This window comes from Mycosarcoma maydis, chromosome 13 (assembly GCF_000328475.2).
Source record: "Mycosarcoma maydis chromosome 13, whole genome shotgun sequence".
Taxonomy (NCBI): Eukaryota; Fungi; Basidiomycota; class Ustilaginomycetes; order Ustilaginales; genus Mycosarcoma; species Mycosarcoma maydis.
The window spans coordinates 564,067-584,122 of record NC_026490.1 but is presented as its reverse complement, the minus strand read 5'-3'; the positions used below and the strand labels follow the sequence as shown (position 1 = coordinate 584,122).

At 52.4% G+C, this 20,056-nt stretch overlaps 7 protein-coding genes across 7 annotated transcripts; 3 read left to right on the top strand and 4 right to left on the bottom strand.

Moving 5' to 3' along the window:
• Positions 1-4,232: 4,232 nt before the first annotated feature.
• On the top strand, positions 4,233-5,723 carry UMAG_04683 (uncharacterized protein; the record flags this gene model as incomplete). Its single annotated transcript, XM_011392653.1, has 1 exon — positions 4,233-5,723. One exon carries the CDS (start codon positions 4,233-4,235, stop codon positions 5,721-5,723), a length of 1,491 nt encoding a protein of 496 aa, XP_011390955.1.
• A 449-nt stretch (positions 5,724-6,172) lies between these two features.
• Positions 6,173-7,657, bottom strand: UMAG_04682 (uncharacterized protein; the record flags this gene model as incomplete). The annotated part of the gene is made up of 4 exons (XM_011392652.1): positions 6,173-6,514; positions 6,653-6,726; positions 6,819-7,008; positions 7,100-7,657. The coding sequence occupies 4 exons, from the start codon at positions 7,655-7,657 to the stop codon at positions 6,173-6,175; spliced, it is 1,164 nt and encodes a 387-aa protein (XP_011390954.1).
• A 727-nt stretch (positions 7,658-8,384) lies between these two features.
• On the top strand, positions 8,385-10,397 carry UMAG_04681 (uncharacterized protein; the record flags this gene model as incomplete). The annotated part of the gene is made up of 1 exon (XM_011392651.1): positions 8,385-10,397. The coding sequence occupies one exon, from the start codon at positions 8,385-8,387 to the stop codon at positions 10,395-10,397; it is 2,013 nt and encodes a 670-aa protein (XP_011390953.1).
• A 165-nt stretch (positions 10,398-10,562) lies between these two features.
• On the bottom strand, positions 10,563-12,059 carry UMAG_04680 (uncharacterized protein; the record flags this gene model as incomplete). The annotated part of the gene is made up of 1 exon (XM_011392650.1): positions 10,563-12,059. One exon carries the CDS (start codon positions 12,057-12,059, stop codon positions 10,563-10,565), a length of 1,497 nt encoding a protein of 498 aa, XP_011390952.1.
• Positions 12,060-13,383: 1,324 nt separating this feature from the next.
• Positions 13,384-14,268, top strand: UMAG_04679 (uncharacterized protein; the record flags this gene model as incomplete). The annotated part of the gene is made up of 1 exon (XM_011392649.1): positions 13,384-14,268. One exon carries the CDS (start codon positions 13,384-13,386, stop codon positions 14,266-14,268), a length of 885 nt encoding a protein of 294 aa, XP_011390951.1.
• A 221-nt stretch (positions 14,269-14,489) lies between these two features.
• UMAG_04678 (uncharacterized protein) lies at positions 14,490-15,169 on the bottom strand (the record flags this gene model as incomplete). Its single annotated transcript, XM_011392648.1, has 3 exons — positions 14,490-14,500; positions 14,597-14,979; positions 15,072-15,169. 3 exons carry the CDS (start codon positions 15,167-15,169, stop codon positions 14,490-14,492), a joined length of 492 nt encoding a protein of 163 aa, XP_011390950.1.
• Positions 15,170-15,995: 826 nt separating this feature from the next.
• Positions 15,996-19,688, bottom strand: UMAG_04677 (uncharacterized protein; the record flags this gene model as incomplete). The annotated part of the gene is made up of 1 exon (XM_011392647.1): positions 15,996-19,688. The coding sequence occupies one exon, from the start codon at positions 19,686-19,688 to the stop codon at positions 15,996-15,998; it is 3,693 nt and encodes a 1,230-aa protein (XP_011390949.1).
• Between the last annotated feature and the right edge of the window lie 368 nt (positions 19,689-20,056).

Here is a 20,056-nt window from a genome sequence, read left to right as displayed (position 1 = left end):
TACCTGTCATAAGTTGTTCATTCACGATTCTTTCTTGTTTTGCTCTCTCAACTGCCCACGCGGTGCAAGCGAGGCAACTAGGCACAAGGTTTGAGAAGCTGCAACCCTGTTTGTAGAAGCGTGCCTGACCCTTCGATCGTCACTTTTGCATCGTAGAGGCCACTTCTGCTAAGCGACCTTGATTATGGCCTTTGTTAGTCTATAAGTTACCAGCCTTGTGGCTTTGCTAGCGTGCAAAAATCTGCCACTTTCAAGGTAAGCAGCGACATCTCTTCGTTCCGTCGAGGGGCTCAGCTCATGAGCTGGAAGTGTCTCAACTCGTCTCAGAGTCTTTCTTGTCCAAATCGCTGGGCACAGAGCGCTTCTGCTCAAACAGAGCGAAAAGAGGCACCACGACGCTAGTCACCACCAAAAATTGGGATCCAGACGCTGACAATGAATACAAAGGCGCACGATGCAAGGATTTGGATCAGCAACGGCTACGAAAGAAGCTCTTCGATATCCAGATGATGGCCTCTCGGTTAAGCAGCAAGCACAAAGTTCAGCCCCGCCAAGCGCGAAACCATCTATAACACCTGTCGTGAGAAGCTTGCATCCTAGTAGGGGTTGGGCCTTTGTGCCGAAACATGGGATATTCAGTAGATCGACAACAGCTTGCTCGTGGGGCCCTGTTTGAGGCGCCAAGTCTAAGTGTCGCGCTGAGTTTCAAAACAAAAACGTGCAGAAGAATTTCCGTTCGTAAAAGGCATCAAGCGGCGGCATGTTCAACATTGGTGATTGTCCTTGTGCACAACGATGTTTCGCGGTGACAATAATGTCTCTGCTTCTTCACATTCAGCTGCATGCGCTTCCACATGACAAGAAACAGGCGGTGCCAAGCTCTGATTAAAGCATAATACTAACCCTTTCAAGCTACCAAGCACGAAGTTGTTCCGAGTCGCCGCCTTTGTTTAAAGTCCGATTCACGAATCCGACATGCAACGCAAGCTAGCCCCAGCTGGCCTGTAACAAAAGAACAACGAGGCAGACAACTTCATTATGTGTGGCGCCGCCGTGAAGTAAGAAAAAGGGGGAACCAGTGTGCTGACAACACGTACAGTAGTTAGGCCTACAATCCCCTGATCACCGTGCAGGAATGAAGCGACACGATCTTAGGATTGCATGACTCAATGAGATCAGCGCTTGCGTTTGATTCTGAATGTGATTCTACCGACAGTCACACGACCGACTAGCGGTGAGCGAGCTGCCATCTGGACCCGATCACGAGCGGAAGCCGAGCTCTGCCCACGCAAAGTAGCAGTCGATTGACGAAAGAAAGTTCTCCTAGTCTTCGTCGGTCCTGCTCGCTCAGCTTAGTAGGCTGGTATAGGCGAGGATGACCATAAAAAGCAAACGCTTTTGCACTTTGGACTTAGCCGTTCTGCAAATTGACATATTCACGATTTAGGTAACCAGATGTAGCTCAGACTCAATTACACGGGTGAGTTTAAGCGAGGCAATTTGAGAAACCACGTTTCGGGCGTTTGAGGGTTCAGCCGTGTTCGCAAGTCTCGCCCAATTTTGCTTGAGGCCCCAGCTCTCATCTGTTCGGAAGAAAGTGCCACCACATCTAAACGCAGCATCCCAACTCACCTATTTTTGTTCTCGAGGAGGAGGCAACTATGCTTGTTGGGTTCCAGCATAATCAAAGCCAAACCGTTGGATCGAGAAAGCAATTGCACGAAGGATCTCTTCAAGAACCGTCTGCGAGACAAACTCGACAAGATGATTCGGGATTTTCAAGAAATATAGACTGCCTCGACAGTAGAACGCTGTAAGCACATATAACAGGCACAATGTACTCTAGAAATGTACCTGTAAGCAGACTTAAGAGGCTCAATGTACCTATACTGTACATACATTGACGTTGCCTAGGGCATTGTGCTTCAAACCCTGCAAATCAATCACCATACACTTTTTTAGTCCCCTTTTTAATGCAATTTCCCAATCCATATCTAACTTTTCCGCATCCCTTCTCGATACTGGGACACGCTTTTTTGACTGTAGACAGTGCTGTCATTCTTGGAATTCAGGGGCCAATGTGATATAGTTGTCAGCATCTTCTGAAGAAAAGACGTGGAATACTCTTTCCTCATCGTAAAAAAAGGTTCCAGACTGGAAGCTGGAGGAGTTTTGCTGCTGTACGATCTGCAACTAGATCAGACGGGCTCAACTAACTATCTGCTAAGTATCTATGCACCCTATTCATTACGTTTCGTTCTTATGCCAGGGCCGTACAAAGTAGTGTTCCACAGCTAAGCCCAGCAATGGCGCTGAAAGGTTTTTCCGAACCTATTCACGAATTGTGATTGTCTTACAGTAGTAGGATTGTTGACAAATTTCATGCCTTCGGCCCGCAGTCGAGCTGATTCATTTGCCTTACTTTTGACCCAATGATCTCCAAGGGAGCCGAACAAAACTACATGCCGATCCGATCGCCACGCAAGCGTGACTACAACAGCGTTGAGCGTCGTTCTTATTATTATTCGTGATTACATTAGTGAATCTCTCGACGAAAGTCTGTACCATTGACAGCTAAGAGGCATTAGAGCCCATGTCCAAAAAGGAGCGCTTGCCTGGACATACAGTACTCGTAACTGTATGTTCATTTATAATAAATAAAATTCGGTCTGCTCCATTTTCACTTTTCTAGCCGCCTCGAGGTGCAGATCAGTATGGTTTCCAAAGCTTGGAGCGTCGCCAACGGCGAATGAGCCTCTCTCACCCTTTTGTATCAACGCTGTCTGGCCGCCACGCCTGGTTTGCCGAGTAGGCAAAAGATTCCAATTCATGTTTCTGTTTGCAACTCCAACATTCACGATTGCAATTGCCTGCTTGTCAGCCCGCCATGAGCTAACGAACTTCTGTCACTTCCCCCGCATGCGAGACCATGGCGCCGCTGCCAACCTGTTTTCCATGTCCGCTCACCACATCACGATCCAAAGCTGGCTCGAGATAACGTGAGCAGGGAATGTGCTTACAGCCTCGACAAGAAACACATATCTACAATTGATTGAAGACTTCAAGAGCACGTTGCAGGGGGCCAAGAAACGGTGCATGCGCTCTCTTGCGAAGCGCTGGACTAGATCAATCCGTCACGCAAGATGCTTGCGCTCTGCTGTCTGTTGCGGAATGTATCATCCTCACAGTCAGCCGCTGTTGTCGGTACACAATACGAACAAAAAGAAAAGCCGCAACAATATCATGAATGACATCTCGCAGGCAGGAAGGGCTCGAATCATGATCGGTCAGTTTCTAGGGTCATGAGACTGTGTCTCAAACAACTTCATCATCCTTTTCTTTTTTTCCTTACAATTGTGTGTGTGTTTATTTATTTTATTTATTTTCGATTGCTGAGCAGCAGTTTACGCCGTGGAACATGAAGATCGGCAGGCCAATTTCCAAGTTCATGCACAGCGGCAAGCGGAGCGTAAATTCGGGGCGTAAAAAGCTGACGGTCCTCAAAATCTAGCCCCCACTTGCACTTCAGCAGGGGAAAGTCGACGGAAGGGGACAAATACATGTGACTGATGACTATATATACACAACATTAAATAGAAGCCCTCCGCTTGCAGCGAGCAGCATCGCCTTGTACTGCAACTCCAAGACATTTGTCTGGGTTCGCCAACACGTCCGTATATGTGAAACCGCCTTCCTATTTAGTCAACTTTGGCAATTGCCGGTGTTGGTGCAATTGTAGATCCCGAACTTCACCGTTTTGCCTGGTCGATAAGTCTCGATGCAGTCTTGTGTGTCTTTTTCAAGTGCTGCCAACTTGGACAACAAAGTCCGCAGCCAGGCTGACACCTGTATTGACTCACAACGCCCAGTCGACATCAACGTTGGCCAGATCCAGCAATCATGAGACAAGTGCCGCTTTTGGGTAGAGCCCCACCTCCGCTGTGCACGCGGTCGCCTTGGTCAAGCGTTTTCTGTCAATCTCGTCAGCTAGTCAGCCAAGTGTTGTCTCGCTTTCATAGCAAGCCACGCGTGTTGCTGCTGCATCGTTTGCGCGCTTTCCATATATACCCTCAATGATCATCGTTCATCGCTGAAGTGAGCCATACGAATCACAACCTCCCATCTGTCTTCTTCGCTCACCACTTTATCTCTTGTTCTTGATTACATTACTCCTTCCTAGCAAACAGCTTCGCGGACAGCCGATCACTAGTAAGACTCAACTCAGAAACAATATGGCCGAAGCAGCAAAGCGAGCAAGCGCGCTCAGGCCGCTCACCCTTCCCGTGTTCGTCGAAGCTACATCACAAGCCAGCAAGGACTACACACCGGAGCGCGACGAACGCGGATACACCATTCTGCAGAACGATGCACGATTCGACGTCACGCCCAAGCCGTTCACCGACAACGATGAAGCTGATGGTGGACGCGCCCGCAAACACCGGATTAGCTACCTTGAGGGCATTCGCGGCCTTGTGGCCTTTCAAACCCTTCTTTGGATTTTCTTCCGCCTTTTTGCTCCAGCGATCGTGACCGACCGCGACTTTGACGGCACCTACCCCGCTGCGTTCACAAAGACATGTCCACAATGGATGAACGTGCTCCGCAAGACGCTCAGCCCGCTCTTTTTCAATGGTAGCTTTCAAGCAAACATGTACATTATTTTGATGGGTCGAGTTGCTATGCAGAGCTTCATCGAGAGGCGAAGTGGCCTCACCCTTGCTGGACCTGGCCTTCGCCGCCCATTCCGCCTCATCCTGCCTCTCGCCATTGCTTTGGCGCTTACTTCGGTAGTGGCAGTCCTGGACGGCTTCAAGTATGCGCCTATGATGGCAGACAAGCTGGACAACCCACTTGCTCAACCTCCTAAAGTCTGGAGCTCGACAGTCGAATACGTTAATACCGTGGTTTCGTTTGTTTTTGCACCTTACGCCTATACCACCTCTGTGGCGAGCTCCTACATGCCTCCTGGAGGCATCATGTGGTTCACTTCGGTCGTCTTCCAGCAGACTTACGTCCTTACCGTCTATGCGTGGTGCGTGCCGTTCACCATCTTCCGATGGAAAAACATCGGGCTAGTCACTTTCATCGTGCTCTCTGCCTGGATGGGTCGATGGTCTTGGTACACGCTTACTGGCCTTGCCATCGCCGAATACTCGACGGTCTACAAGCAGCTGCTGCCCAAGGAGGGCATCCCGTTGAACTCGAACAAGACCAAGTTCCTCAATGCTAAGCTCATTCCGGTGCTCTTTGTCGTCCTCGGTCTTGTTCTCAAGTACATCTGGATCGCTGCCATCCCTAGCAAGTTTTTCAACGACTACATTGGCCACATTGATCTCAACACGGGTTCACTCAACCGTCACTGGGACTACAACAACATTGCATACCCTCGATGGGATGACTGGCTCCTCGCTACTGGCCTCCTTGTCCTGGTCGAGCTTAGCCCAGCGCTTCAGAGGGTGTTCTCTGCCAACATTCTCACCTACTTTGGCCGTCTTGGCTTTTCGATTGCCTTGGTTTCGGGCACTGTGATGCTTAGCGTTGGTAGTCTGTTCTACAACCACCTTACCGAAAGCCTTGGCTGGACAAGTCCCGCTCAGATCACGGCTGCGCTCTTCTTCACCATGGTGCCGCTCTCCATCTTGGCTTGCGACGTCTGGTCGCGAGTCGTTGACGACGGCTGCCTGGCTTTCGCCAGGGGCGTATTCCACTTCATGCGTACGTGAGACGCATCTTCGATATGCTACCCATAACTCGCTTTTATAGATACCCGCTGCTCTGCCAGCTTCATTGTGTCAAGTAGGCATATTTAACTGTCTTGTCTCTTCTTGAAGTCTTGTACTGTTTCATTAATTTCAACATCACTTAGGTCATCTCATGAATAACGATTGGCCGACGCGCCTGTTTGTAGGATCCGTGGACATCTAGGAGACCGAGATATGCGCTCCTAGCATGTGGACCGGTGGTTACACCTAAACTGCCGCCTTTATGCTTCTTTTATCGCGCAACTAAAGGTGATGCTCGGAAAGCGGCTGAATAGAGCTTACCTGTGATTGCAAACGAATCTGCTGCTGTTGTTGCTGCCGCCGCCGCCGTTGGAAGATAATGTTTCTCTCTTCATGCGACACTTTTGTACGCCGTATATACCCTAAGGTCGACCAGGTCCGAATTGCATTCAGATCTTCCATTCTCTTTGTATGGCCTGGATCACCGCATGCTCGACGTCGTCAACAAGGATGGTAGGTGAGTAGTTGGGTGGACCATTATGATCCTTGTACACGCCAGTGCGAACTAGAGCCGATGACCAGCCGTAGTCAACGGCACCTTTGATGTCGCTTTCCGTGTTGTCGCCCACCATCCAGACCGAAGGTCCGACATGACGTGCCGCTTCTGCAGTTGCTGAAGAAGGAGAAGCAGTATTGATGAGGAGCTGGCGTAGGAGCTCGTTGGCGTAGTCGTAGGTGATGCGATATGGTTTGCCAAATACAGTCGACTGCATTTCGCGTCCCGTTGTGTGCTGTGAGAAAATAAAAATGAAGCCGCAAGGTGAATGCAATATGTGTATCAGATTCTGACCAAAAGAAGCTGAACGTATGCGCAAGTAGCGCTTAGAGATCGTGCCTACGTGTCCGAAGGATATCATGCTTGAACGTACCTTGTAGACATTCTCAATTGCAAGGCGGAAGGCTCCTTGACCGAATCTTACAACGCTGTGATCGTTGCCCCAAACTGAGGTACAAATTCGAAAGTGACCGGTTAGTTGTCAGAACGCGAATCTCACTACACCGTCGCGTTGATTGGCTGAATCGTGTCGGACTCACGTAAGTCTCCATGAGAAAAGTAGATGGGAATCTGCTTGTCTGGCAATGGTTCTGACGGTGGATGCTCTGTGCCGAAGACGCCATTGTGGGACCGTAAGATATCGATGATGATCTGTGTATCCCTCCCCCACTCTCTGCTATCGTGGAAGACCAAGATGGCAGCAAATTGAATCTTGGAAAAGTCATCACGCTGTACGGTCAAGGTGCAAACGGAAAATAGTACTTCGTTCAGCTACTCGGTACCATTTCAAAGAAGCGTCAGAGCTGCTAATGGTACTCACTCGAACGTATGGTAACTGATCTGGATGTACACTAGAGAACGGCCAGGCAGCAGGAGCAAATGCATGCAGATCGCAAGTGGTGTAGACATTTTGAAATCCGTAGCTCTGCATCACTTCTCTGGCAGCATTCGGCGGTGTCTCTGGCCCACCTACCATGAGGATGGGTTTGTCGCTGTACAAAGGTACGAGAGACTTCATGACGGTATGTGCTTGAATCACTTGGTCCTCTGTTACTGGAACTTCGAGCTCTCTCGCAAGATCCTTTGCACGTGCAGATTCGTGCTTTCCTCCGCCATTGGTGATGAAGATATAGGGGATCTTCTGGTTGCGCGGGTTGTTACCCTCGAGAATTTGAAGCGCTCGCTTCGCCTCTGGAAGTACCTTAGGTCCTGCTTTTAGCACGCCGTCGATGTCGAAAGCGAATGCTATCGGTTTCTGCAGGTTGGAAACGTCAGAGAATCGCGCGGCCGAGGTGGATCGAAAGCGAGACTGCAATATGGGTGAGGCAACATTGGAACGGTAGCTCGACGCCGCTACTCGCAGAAACGATCTCAACATGGTCGTACGGCTGTAGCAGTGATTGAAACGGCGACGGCGATGGCAACGGTGATGACGACGGTGAAGCGCAAGCGGGGGTGTAGAGAGAACAGAAAAATCTCTCCCAGCCCAGCCGCACAGACAGAGGTTCATGCTTTGTTTGGTCGGCCCGACCTTCCGTGATGTCTGTGCAAAGACTTTAGAATGTTAGACCGGTAGATTTGTCTGGTTAGGGTTCAAGGCGCTTCACAATCACGAATCACGAATTTCACGATTTACTAATCACGACGAATCACGAATCGTGATTCACGATTCACGATTCACGATTCACGATTTTCACGGCTTGGTGCCGCTAAGTATTCCATGGGTTTAGCGAGTTATGGCGGTAGACGCGCGAATCGCCGGCTCTGCATGCCAAGATGAGAAGCGTGAAGTTGCTGTGAGCGAAGCCATGGCCGGGTCTATAGCCGGAACTCGAGGGTAATCACACGTTTGTTACCGGTTCAACCCTTGTTTCCTGCTCACCACATCTAGTCTCTGATACCATTGTCTATCCCACTCGTCGTGCATGGTAGTGCAACCTTCAGCATTGACATTGCTGTCTCTCTTCTCTGTTTCATCTTCCCGTGCGCTTGTGTCGCTTTGGTCGGTCCATCCTTTGACGACAACCAACGTCCAAACTCGTTTCAACCGCATTTTCACGACAACTTCGCAAAAAGGCATAGTTCGAGCTTTCTCTGCCTCGACCATGCCGCAAGCAAAGCCATCCAAGTCGGCCAAGGCTTCTAAGACAGCCAAGGCTATCTTGCATCCGAAATCGACCATTGCTGCAGCCATGACCAATCATGGTCAACGTGCCAGTACCGATTCGGCGTCGAGTCAAGACGCGCCATCGCTAGCAAAGTCGTCCGCTTCTTCGATCAGAAAAGCAGCTTCAAACGCGTCCATCTCCCCAAACACAGCCAAACCGCTGCCCGATGCCCCTTCGTCGACCAGCAGCCCAACTGCAGCGAACACAGCTCCGGCTCCGGATGTGCTTACTCCAGCTACAAATGCAGATATACTGAGCATGAGGCTGCCAGCCACGAGTGAACCAAAGTCTGTAATCCCTGTATCGCTTCCACCTTCTATCGCACAAGCATCTATGGATTTAGCGTCGGCTGCTCCTACACCCGCCGCCACTGCCTCGTCAACAAAGGTCAGCGCAACTCCTTACGCTATTAATGACCATTTCGACGTTTCTGAAAGCGCCATCAAGACAGCGGCTGCAAATGAGTCTGTCGAACGCAATTCGTCAGTTTTGAGCCGCACGGACACGAAAGGGAGCGAGAGCTTTGCCTCGGAGGTGGCGGCGGTGCTTGCAGGATCAGATCCAGAACCTGATGCTGAGCTTGTACCAGAAGCTGTAGTAGCTCCCTCTTTGGTTAGCGATGCCATCATCAACAAAGCTGCTTCGGCTAACATAGAGACAAACGCCTCGTCGCAGCCCGCAACTGCTGTAACCCAGCAAGAAGAAGCGTCACTATCGACCAAGCAGGTCATCACCACCGCCGCTGCCGCCGCAAAAGTTGCCACGTATACCCCCCCGGAACTCACTCGACTTCAACACAACGCATTCGTGTCTCGACCTACGGATGTGTCGCGCTCTCTGCTGGGCGACTTGGATGCGTCAGCCATGCCTGCGCCGCTGCAGCCACTGAATCGGCAGAAGGGCCTCGTGCGCTTGCCCAGCCATGTGGTCATCTTTGGTTGGATGGATGCTCCCATCCGACTCGTGGCCAAGTATGCGCAACCATACACCGTGCTTTTCCCTGACGCTACCGTGTTGATCGTACTGTCCGACGGCAAGAGCTATCTTGCGCGAGAGGCTGTCAGGAGAGAGCAACTGCAGCTCGTCATCGACGAGATCTCTGCGACCGTTGCGGACGAAAAGGCGAGCGGGGGCATCGAGACGAAAGATGTAGGTGATTCGACAGTCACCTTGATCGACCACAGCGAGGCTCGATCGGCCTCATCTGAGCAAGGTGGCGATGCAGTGCCGCAGCAAGGTGGATTCGTGATTCACAGCTTCTCGGACGGAGGCGCAAGTAACCTTGCGCTTTTCCTCGACCAAATGAGCCGTCGGAAGGGAGCTTCGCCACCAGTGCATTCGCTCATCATGGATTCGAGTCCCGGAAAAGCGAATCCCAAGACGGGCTCGGTGGCCTTCACGATGCATCTGGCGAATCGACCACGCTTGAGGGCCTTCGTGCGCTTCTTTGTCTATGTTGGACTTTACCTGCTCCAGATCTGGACAAAGGTGACAGGCAAACCGGGCAGAGGAGAGCTGATGAGGAAGCGATTGAACTCGTTGAGGAGCTGGAGCTGGGTGACGGCGTCTTACACCTCTAGGAGGCAGCCAGACCCGAACCCGACCAACACCAAGGCCGAGGCCGAGGCAGGGTACCCTCCGAGGATGTACATGTACACCACGGCAGACAAGCTCATCCCATGGCAGTTTGTCGAAGAGCACGCCGAACAGCTCGCAAGTCTCCGAAACACTCGGCCGAGGTTGGTGGAGATGGAGAAGCAGCAAGACAGACAGGCGCTGCTTCGTTCAGCTCAATCAGGAACAGAAAAGGAGCACGACGGATCGGCCGAATACAAGGTTGAATTGAGGAGATGGGACACTCCGCCTCATTGCAGCATCGGTCGCTCCGACTTTGAAGGATATTGGGCTGCCGTCATGGATTTCTATGCCAACGTGCTCAGTCGAAACTAGAAAGACAATTGTGAATTCAACTACAAAACCCGGCATTCGAAATACAGCTTGATCGTACAATCCCCAGCAGGTCATATAGTGTCACGCAGTATCACTGGAATGAGTGGATCACATTGCGCTACAACCATGATGAATAAGGTTGCCAAGTGTGACGTCAGATACACTTCAAATCTTACCCCGGATGCTGCCGACCGCATGCCATTTAGCGGCGGCAATGCAGGCAGTGCCAATGACCACCATGACGCCCGAATAACCTACTGTTGCCCACCAGTCGGGATGCTGGACTTGGCCCAAGATGGCACCTGCGATGGGTAATCCAAAGAGACCACCAAAGGACATGAGGAAGAACATCATTCCGTTCCTTGTGCCCACGGTGCTTGTACTTCCAAGCTGCGAAGAGCAGGCCGGGATGAGCGAGACGTAGCAGCCTGAGGTGAACCCGTACAAGATGGAAAATACGACCAGTCCACCTAGATTGGTGCACAGAGGAAAGATGAAAATGAGGATGCCCGAAACTGCCAGGTGAGGTAAAACAGTGTTAATGCGGCCCACCTTGTCCGCCACAAAGCCAGGAAGTACCCGACCGAAGGAAGAGGCGGCATTGAGGATGGGCAGATAGTAGCCGTTGGCGGGAAGATTGTTGCTCGAAGACCAGACGTCCATGAACGACAGTGGCATGTACAGGCCAAACATGACAAACGATGCGCCGATGACGAAAAATGTGTAGGCTGGATTGCGGAACGCAGAAAATTGCGTCCACTGCACCTGCTTCCATCCGCCCTTTGACTTGTCGTATACATCGATCGAAGGGGGCAGTCTTGTCGAGAGCGAGAACCACGCGACAGTGACCGCAAACAAGGCGAAGAAGCCGACGACGCGCATCGTCCAGCCATAACCAATCTGCGGAATGAGCCGCCGAACTATGATCGGGAAGATAATGCCGCCCGTGGATGAGCCGGATGCGACGACACCCATTGCCAGTCCACGTCGACGATTGAAGTAGTGGGCGGGACAGTTGATAGCCAAGTTGAAGACAAGGCCAAAACCGAGTCCCAGTCCAACGCCCTGAGCGAGGAATAACTGATAATAGTCGCTACACAAGCTGACCATCATCTGCGAAAAGACGAGAAGTAGGCACCCCACCGCAAAGACTGGTCGAAAAAAGCCCAGATCGAAGAGTCGACCAGAAAAAATGGCGGGTGCAAACATGAGGAAGTACTGGAATGCTCCGATCCACGAAATCTGACTTGGCGACTTGTGCGAAAGTGTCGTCTGCTGGTAGTAGTCTTGGAAGATACCGTAGGCGTTGAGGTAGCCAAACGTGATGAACGTGCAGTTCCATCCGCCGAATACACAGAGCCATGCTTTGAATCCGCCTTCTGGGAAATAGATGTTTGCATCTTGAGCTTGTGCTTTCACCACCGCTTCGCCAAGGTCCTGTTCTGTCTTTAGTGACATGCCAGCTTGGGATGTGGTAGCCTCGAGATCGGTTTCGTCCTCTGTATGCGTGGGCGTGACGGCCGTCTTTTCATGGTTGATGTACTGGGCGGTGCGGTGAGCAGCGAAGTGTGGCTGATCATGCTGAAGCGCTGGTATCGCCGGCTCGCTCGAATGAAAGCCGGACTGTTCTTCTGTGCGAGTAGATCGATTTGGCGACGACATTGAGATGGAGTAGCTGCGCCGAGATATGGCGTGAGGAATGCAGCTGTGTTGCCGAGCTGGCTACTATGTTTCTGTCTTCACAGTTCGTTGAGCTGATGTAGCAGATGATGAACACGCGTGTTTATGATCTGGAGACCGATCAGGTCGCTGGCCTAAGTTCTAGGATTCAAGTGTGAATGGCAGTCTGTGACAGTTGAGTCAAACGTTGACACAAGATCGATGAAGCGTTGTTGACATAAAGAGGTCGTGGAAGAAAGAGCAGAAAATAGGAAGAGACTCACTCACTCACGATTTTTGATGATATTCGTGATTGATAGGAGATTACTGTGGACAACGTGTTGGCGTAGGACAGGGCAATGGCAGCTTAGAATACTCGTGACTGAATCACACGCCATGGAAGTGCAGGTGACATGTGGTAGAAGTGGTGCTTCATTCCAATTGGACGCGCTGGGCGGGCGCTGCCGAGGTTGAAACAGTCACGAGTGTGAGTGTGGGGGGACAGCGCTTCAAAATGCATTCCCGGCAATGACGGGCGCTCTCAGAGCGAGACCAGGGTTAATCGGGATTCAGGTTCGTGATTGCCAGGGTCTCGTCCAAGCGGCGGATGGATGGGCAAGACGTTCTTATAACTAAGTTAACTTATTGTGAATAAGTTAGTTTTTATTTCTTTTTTACCCGGGTCTGCATAACCCCACTAACTTAGAGTAAAGATAACTCGGCTTCTGGTTCGAACTATCCTCTTACGTCTGGCTTACCCAAGATCGCGAATGGAAAGAGGCGTCGCTCCTATGCCCTTGCTCGACACTAAGCCCAAAGTCATTAAAAGACTTGCTATCCTCATGGAGGATTGCTGACACTGTGCGCACCGGCACACACAGCTGCTCACTTGCCGACGCTTGTGTTTTGTGCGACGGGCGCCAAACCAATCTCACCTGCCCGTCTGCCATTCTCGCTTCAAAGGGTCACCACTCGTGACTCTGTGACTTGGTCTCGCATAACTTAGTTTAGCCGGCTTAATCACCGAGCCCACAGACAGGATAACTCAGCTTGAGCTTGATGCAAAGTTGAACTCCGCACTTAAACCCACCCAAAGAAGGGCAGCCGAAATCGCGTATTATCAAATTATGAAATAGCACATAGCAAGACCGATTCGTGGTTTGTTGAGTGTCGATCTGCTTGCCGATCTCCCGATCGGCCATGATGTGGACTTCTCTTTTTCGTGTGTGGAACAATCCCGAATCGTGAATGGGCAAAGGTTGCATTTCATGATGGACGTTGGACCGACCATACACGTTGATACCCACCATCGAACGCTTGATGGAACATGTCGCGCCCGCCCGAGCTCGATCGCAACCAGGATGCCACCTGCTACATTGGCAACATTGACGATCGTGCCAACGATGCCATCGTATGGGAGCTCATGATCCAAGCCGGTCCTTTGGTCAACCTCCACCTCCCCAAGGATCGCATCACCCAATCCCACCAAGGATACGCCTTTGCAGAGTTCCAGACCGAACAGGACGCCGACTACGCATGCAAGGTCATGAATGGTCTTAAGCTCTATGGTAAACCTATTCGCGTCAACAAAGCTTCCAACGACCGCAAGCCGATTGATATTGGCGCAAATCTCTTTGTCGGTAGTCTAGACCCTGCAGTAGATGAGCGTCTGTTGTACGAGACTTTCTCGGCTTTCGGTGGCATCATTGGTCTACCCAAGATCGCCAGGGACCCAACGAGTGGCGAGCCCAAAGGATTTGCTTTCGTGTCTTTCGACAGCTTCGAGGCTGCAGATGCGGCCATCGAGGCGCTCAATGGTCAATTCCTGCTCAACAAAAACATTACTGTCGACTACGCCATCAAAAAAGACAGCAAAAATGGCGAGAGACACGGCACTGCTGCCGAGAGGCTGCTCGCTGCTCAAGCGCGCAAAAACAATGCTCTGCCCACACAGCCCTATCCGCAGCGGCCGGTAGGCGCTCCCTATGCCCAACCGCCGGGCGCTGCCTCAGTGGCTCCTCCCAACGGCAATTCTCAAGGTGCATGGAGCGCATATGCACAACATCAACAACAGCCGCAGGCTGCGTATCCTCTAGCAGCCGCACCGCAGCCACCACAGCAGGCGTCACATCTCGCCCCAGCATACCCACAAAACCCTCCCATCCATATGAGCCCAGGCGGTCCACTTGCGTACCCGCCTTATCAATATTGATCCCGTCATCGTATCAACGATTTTCTGTATTGGGTATTTTGAGCTCCCCTTTTGCTCAACATTTGTACTTGTATCCGCCTTAGCAAGCTTTTCTTCGGCCAGGAAGACAGAATCTGACAGCGTTTGTGTAGCTCGTTCGTGACACCAGACACTACCCGGATGAGGCGTGCGAAAAGAGTCAAGACTATGTATGTCGTCATTCAGGACGTGGGTGTTTGCATCTAGTCATACACTGTGAGTAAAAGACATACGGATGTACATGCGTACATGCAAAAGAAGGCGGTCAGTTTTGGCGGTGCAGTAAGCACAATTCAAACTGGATACTCACCATGGACAATACCGAACCAGAAGGTCCACCACAAGATGAAACTAAAAGCGTTTTCTGTCAGTCCATTCACCAAGAAACCTGCTGCATTCTGCGCGGAAAAGCTGCCGCATCTTGGATCGATGGTCAACGATTGCTTTGTGTTGGATAGAAACTTGACTTTGCTGTTTTTGCTAGGTGGCGCGACGTTGGTGGACGACGTGAGGGGCTTGGCGGGTGGCGATGGCGAAATGAAGTACTTGCTGGGCGCACGATTGGCGTTGATGCCTAACACAATCAGATTGGTCACAACTACCGAGATCACGTAGAATCCGAACCCGAGCCAATTGGTCATGCCAAGCACGCCTGCTACTCCGCCTGCCACCGACAATGAAGTCGATCGTACACTGTCGATACCGACAAGTAGAAGCCACAAAGACGAGACGGTCAGTAGTCTTGTTCTCATAAGCGCAAGCACAAAGAGCATGTGCAAACCTACTATTCGACCTGCTTGGCATTGTGAGCTACGTTCTCGGGGTAGTACGATTGAGCTCGCAGTTGAAGCTCCTGCTCCTGGATCAGTGCTGCTGCCGACATGATGCGCTTTGCGTGCTTAGCCTTGTGTAGCGATGATGCCCCGTCAGTCAACTAGCGTGTGAGCATGGATGATGGGCGAAAAGTGTAGTCGTGTTCAGCCATGTTCGAGTGCAACAACACTCACCACTTTCTGGATGGTATTCAACCTTTGCAGCCGCACAGACACCCGCGCTTAAATTGCTCGCATCGCTTTCGCACGAAACATGGATTTTGTTCGTGTCACACCCGCGACGAGTTGTGTGTGTGTATTATTTTCTCTTTTCGTTAACGGAGTCCAAACGAAGCCTCGAATAGCGGCTTATGCAGACTCCCATCAAGTAGTGGTTCAGAAGACTAGGTAGATGGCTCAGTTTCATGATGCGTGAACCTAAAGCAAGACCTTCTGGCCAGCGTGAAAAGTCCCTCCAGGCTAGGCCTTGGCTCCGGCTGCCGGGACAGGGTGCTATGAGGAAACCCCTGCAAAACCTGCCTAGCTAAGGGGAACCAAACCCCCACCTCAGGAGGATAGAGCAAAAAGTTTCCTTCCTCACCCGGATGTGTTGGACAAACGCTTTTTGGGCGAGTATAACCAGTGAGCTACGCGGCCTTCCCCTCCCACGACAATCGTGAACTTGGATACAAATTCGCGCCTCAAAATGTGCTGGCACGCACAGTTTCCCTGTTGCTGATGTCGACACTCCCAGCCTTCATATCAATATCAGTATCTCAAAAAAGGAGCCTGACGGTGGTAGAGAATGTTGAATGGCGGTTGAGCCCACAAGCAAATGGAGGGGCAATCGTGAATATGGCAAATAGAATACAAATGGAGAACGAGTGTGGAGCAAGTCTAGGCCGTCATGCCACTGACGCGACGGCTGGTGCGACGCGCTTTAGCGAGGCTTGAATGCGAAAGTGAGGTGTCGTCACTGGACGCTTTGCTCGTTGGCGAGCTCGATTGCGGCTCGGACGAGAGCGACGAGGACGGAGGCACGGAAGAGCCCGAGTTTTGCAGCACCTGGTGGATCTCATCGGTCAAAGAAAGCAGCTCATGCCCTGAAGATGCCTCAGTAAAGTCAATACCAAGACCCATCGGCGCCATGTTGATGTCTTTAGAGCGAGAGGTCGGATTGGATGAGATCGCTTTGGCGACTTTAGACGCGGCGATCGAAGTGGCTGGAGTCATGCTGGTGGTGTTACCGTTAGCGGAAGCTGTTGGCGCAGCAACAGCAACCGTCGACGAAGAGGAGCGTACGGTGATCCTGGGTGTCGATGTCACAGCCGTCTTGTCGGTCGCTCGACGCAAGCTTGGCATGGATCGAACGGGCTGTGGTCTCACAACGCTATTCTTTGCGCCTGTGCTAGAAGCGGACCCATTCAATCGAGATGTCGCGTCCTCCCGCATCGACGCTGAGCCAGATGTATACGAGCCTGCCGTGCCTGGTCTCTGCGAGCGAGCGGCCTGAGAAGCATTCGAAGAAGCGGCAGGCTTGAGCGACATACGCGTAGACGTGGTCAATTGGGTGCCGCTGCTGCTGACTGATGCGGCAGAAAGCGCTGGGCTAGACCTGCCGCTTGATTCGGAAGCGAGACTGCTTGTAGACGGCGTCGGTCTCAGAACAGGTGTTCCTGCAAGCCGCGGCGATTCCTTGGCCGACGGTGTTGTAGATGCGGAGAGACCTTTGGCACCGATCCGTGGCGTCATTTGGCCCGATGTCGCTTTGATTGGGTTTGTAAGAGCCGAGTGCAGGCTGGCTCGCTGGGCGGAAGTCGATGCGCTAGATGGACCGACGCTGCCGGTCGATGTGTTGGATGCTGAGGTCTGTGTGAGACCTGCTTTGGTCGCGGTCGTTCCGGAAAATGTCCTTGGCCTATCGACGCTACCGCTCGAGGCCAACGATGCACTCGCCGGACGGGCCGTGGGAGCCGCGTCGGCGCTAGCAGGTCTTTGTTTAGGCCGCATACCAGCGGCAAGTCCAGTAGAGGAGAGTGATGGGCGACCGTTACCTGACTCTGTCGAGGTAGAAGCAGCAGATCCAGCACGCATGCGCTCAGCATCTTTCTTGGGACCGGCGGCCAACGCTGTGGCTCCAGCAACCTTTTTGGGGTCTGCGGCAACGACATGATTGCTTCCGGTGTTGGCAGTTGGCTCAATTTTGACAATGGAGACTTGCGTGGCGCCGACACTAGCAGAGTAAGAGCTTGAACTGCACTTCCCGTCGGATCCGTCAACAGACTCTGCCTGCATTGCCTGCTCAGCAGAAGACTGACGCGAGCGCGATGGAAGCGTGGTCGTTTTGCGTCGGAGCGAGGGCCTTTTGCTTGCTGTAGGATTGCTGACTGTACTTGAGGCACGAGAGAGTGTGCTGTCAGTCGAAGAAGAGGCACTCACTTGAGTTGAAGAGCGCGATGGCCACATGGAGGGTTGAGGAGCCCTAGGCGTGTCGACTTGTTGTGGTCCTTCGTCTGCTGTGCAAAGATCGCCCATCGCCGCCTCTAGTTCGGCAAGCTCGCCTAGATCAGCATTGCTCGTCACTCGAGAGTCGTCGTCAGACGTATCCGTGATTGCATCTGCGCTTGTGTTCCAAAATGCATGAGCAGTGTCGGAAGTGGGGTCGGAAGTGGTGGTGTGAGCTACGCGCTGATCTGTATGCTGGCGGATCTCGAACAAGTCAGCCATGCGCACACTGGCGTCGTCATCGCCGGGCGAGACGATTCTGTTCGCATGCACAGGTCCTTCTCTGGAGCGCATGGTGGAAGTGCGATCTGCGGGAGATTGGCGCAACGCGGCTGCCTCGTGCAATCTGCGGATGTCGCTCAAATTTCCGGTGCTTCCGACCATTCCGCAAGCTGAGGCGGGCTTGGTGGTGTTAGAACGATGCGGGGTGGATGCAGGGACCAAGTCGCTCGGATCCGGTTTGCGCATCTTTGTGTTGAGTTTGGGCAAGGCATAGTTGATGCTCTTGCGCACCCTTCGTGTGCGTCCGGTCTGGGGCTCTGCTTCGTGATCGGTGACGCTAAATGATGGTGTGGATGCGGATGCGGATGCGGATGCGGTGGCATCGATCGCAGCGCTGAACAGCCTGGCGGGTGTTGGCATGGCATCCTGAGGCTCGTGGTTGGGAATTTTGCGTTTTCGACCTCCAGGCGTACGTGGTTCTGAATGTCTAGGACTCTTGGAAGGGCCAGGACGATCAACGTGAGGTGGTTGGATGATGGAAGGAGGCGACTGGCGCGTTTTGCGAGGGGTGACTTCGGCTGGTCGCGTCGTGTCTTGCAACATGATTGCATCGAGATCTTGAGGCGACGTCGGAGACGATAATGCACTGTTGGTAATGTCGAGTAGAGGCGTTGCCGGGCGGCGGTGTAAGCTGGTTCTGATGACGGGAGCCTGATCGCTGCCTCTGTACACCAAAAGGCCCTCCATGGTCTCTGAATTGGTCTCGGATGGCAAGTAGGGGTCCGAGCTTGGTGGTGCAGGAGGCTGACTGGAGCCGGAGTCAGGCGATTGAGCATCGGGTTCGACGAGGTCGTTCTGTGAAAAGTATCCGCTTTTCCTTCGACTCGACCTACGCCCTGATCTACGCAACAATTGCCTAGCCGAATCATGACTGGGATCGTGGTGATCAGGTATGCTGTGTATAGTCACGGACGCTGTGGAGACGGGAGAGGAGGGTGACACATGCGGAGGAAGCCATGTATGCGAGGATGGGCGGAAGCTGGCGGCGGCGATGACATCCTGAAGCTCTATTGGAAGTTCGGGACTGCGCATTGGAGAAGGCGCACCTTCCATGTTGATTTGGGCGTGTGAGGCGGTGGAAGAGATGTGAGAGTGAGGGTTGGCTGCGTGGCCAGTGTGAGCAGTGTGAGCAGCTCGGATGATGTCAAGCTGCTTGTGCCAGTTGTCATGATGCAAGTCGGTTGTGGCGGCATCCAGCTTGGGCGAGGTGCACGAGGTGAGGTGAGGAGCGATTGGCTGCTTGTGGTCTTGGAGACTCGGATGCTCCTCCTGCAGGCTTTCGAGGTGACCGTCGGGGGCTCTGGCAATGGAACGCACAACGGCGGATGCGTTCGGATTGGGTTCTATGACGACTCTGTTTGATGCTGGTAGATGAGGGGCGGCGTGGTCTGGGTGATCATCGTCGATAGAGGAGAGAGCGTGACCTGCACTGAGGGTGAGCCCTCTGCCAATAGCCTCCCAGCCGGCATGAATGGCGCCGATCGCATGACGGAGCTGTGCAAGCTGGCCAGTGAGGCCAACAGTGTCGATCTCCTTTTGGATCTTTTCTGCCTCTAGAGCTTGAATGCGATTTTCGAGCTCTCTAATGCGAAGCTGGTGGACAGCATTGGTTTTGATGATTTCGCGATTCTGCGAGATGTGCTTGCGTTTGAACTGTTCAAAGTTTTCGAGGATGGCATCCATGTTGGGTATCAGCATGGTGGACGAACGGTTGGAGTCTATGGTTCGTGCGCCAGCATTGTGAGAACAAGGATCGGGCAGGCTCGCGCTCAACCTGACCTCTCTGCGCGTTGCTGGCGGCATGTCGAGAGGGTGTGAAAAGGCAAAGCGAGGCTGAAGATGGATCGCAAATAGAACACTCGAGCGAATCGAAAAGCCTTTTCTCTGCCAAGCAGCTGTGAGGTGACGAGTAAAGCAGCGCTGTTGACAGAGATAGAAGCTGCACGACTGGTCAGATACGTAGCGCCTGCATGAGTGATGACTTTTTCTGGTTGTAATTTCCGCTTTTCTTTTGGCTTTCGAGTGATGTTGGTGGTGACGCCGAAGTGAGGTGCCGGGGGTAGGGGAATTAGCGATCAACACGATGAGATGCAAAGAGTCAGTTTCTAGCTTATGGTGAGCCCAAAAAGCGCGATGAAACGGGCGAGCCTTGATGTGCTAGGGTGGTACGG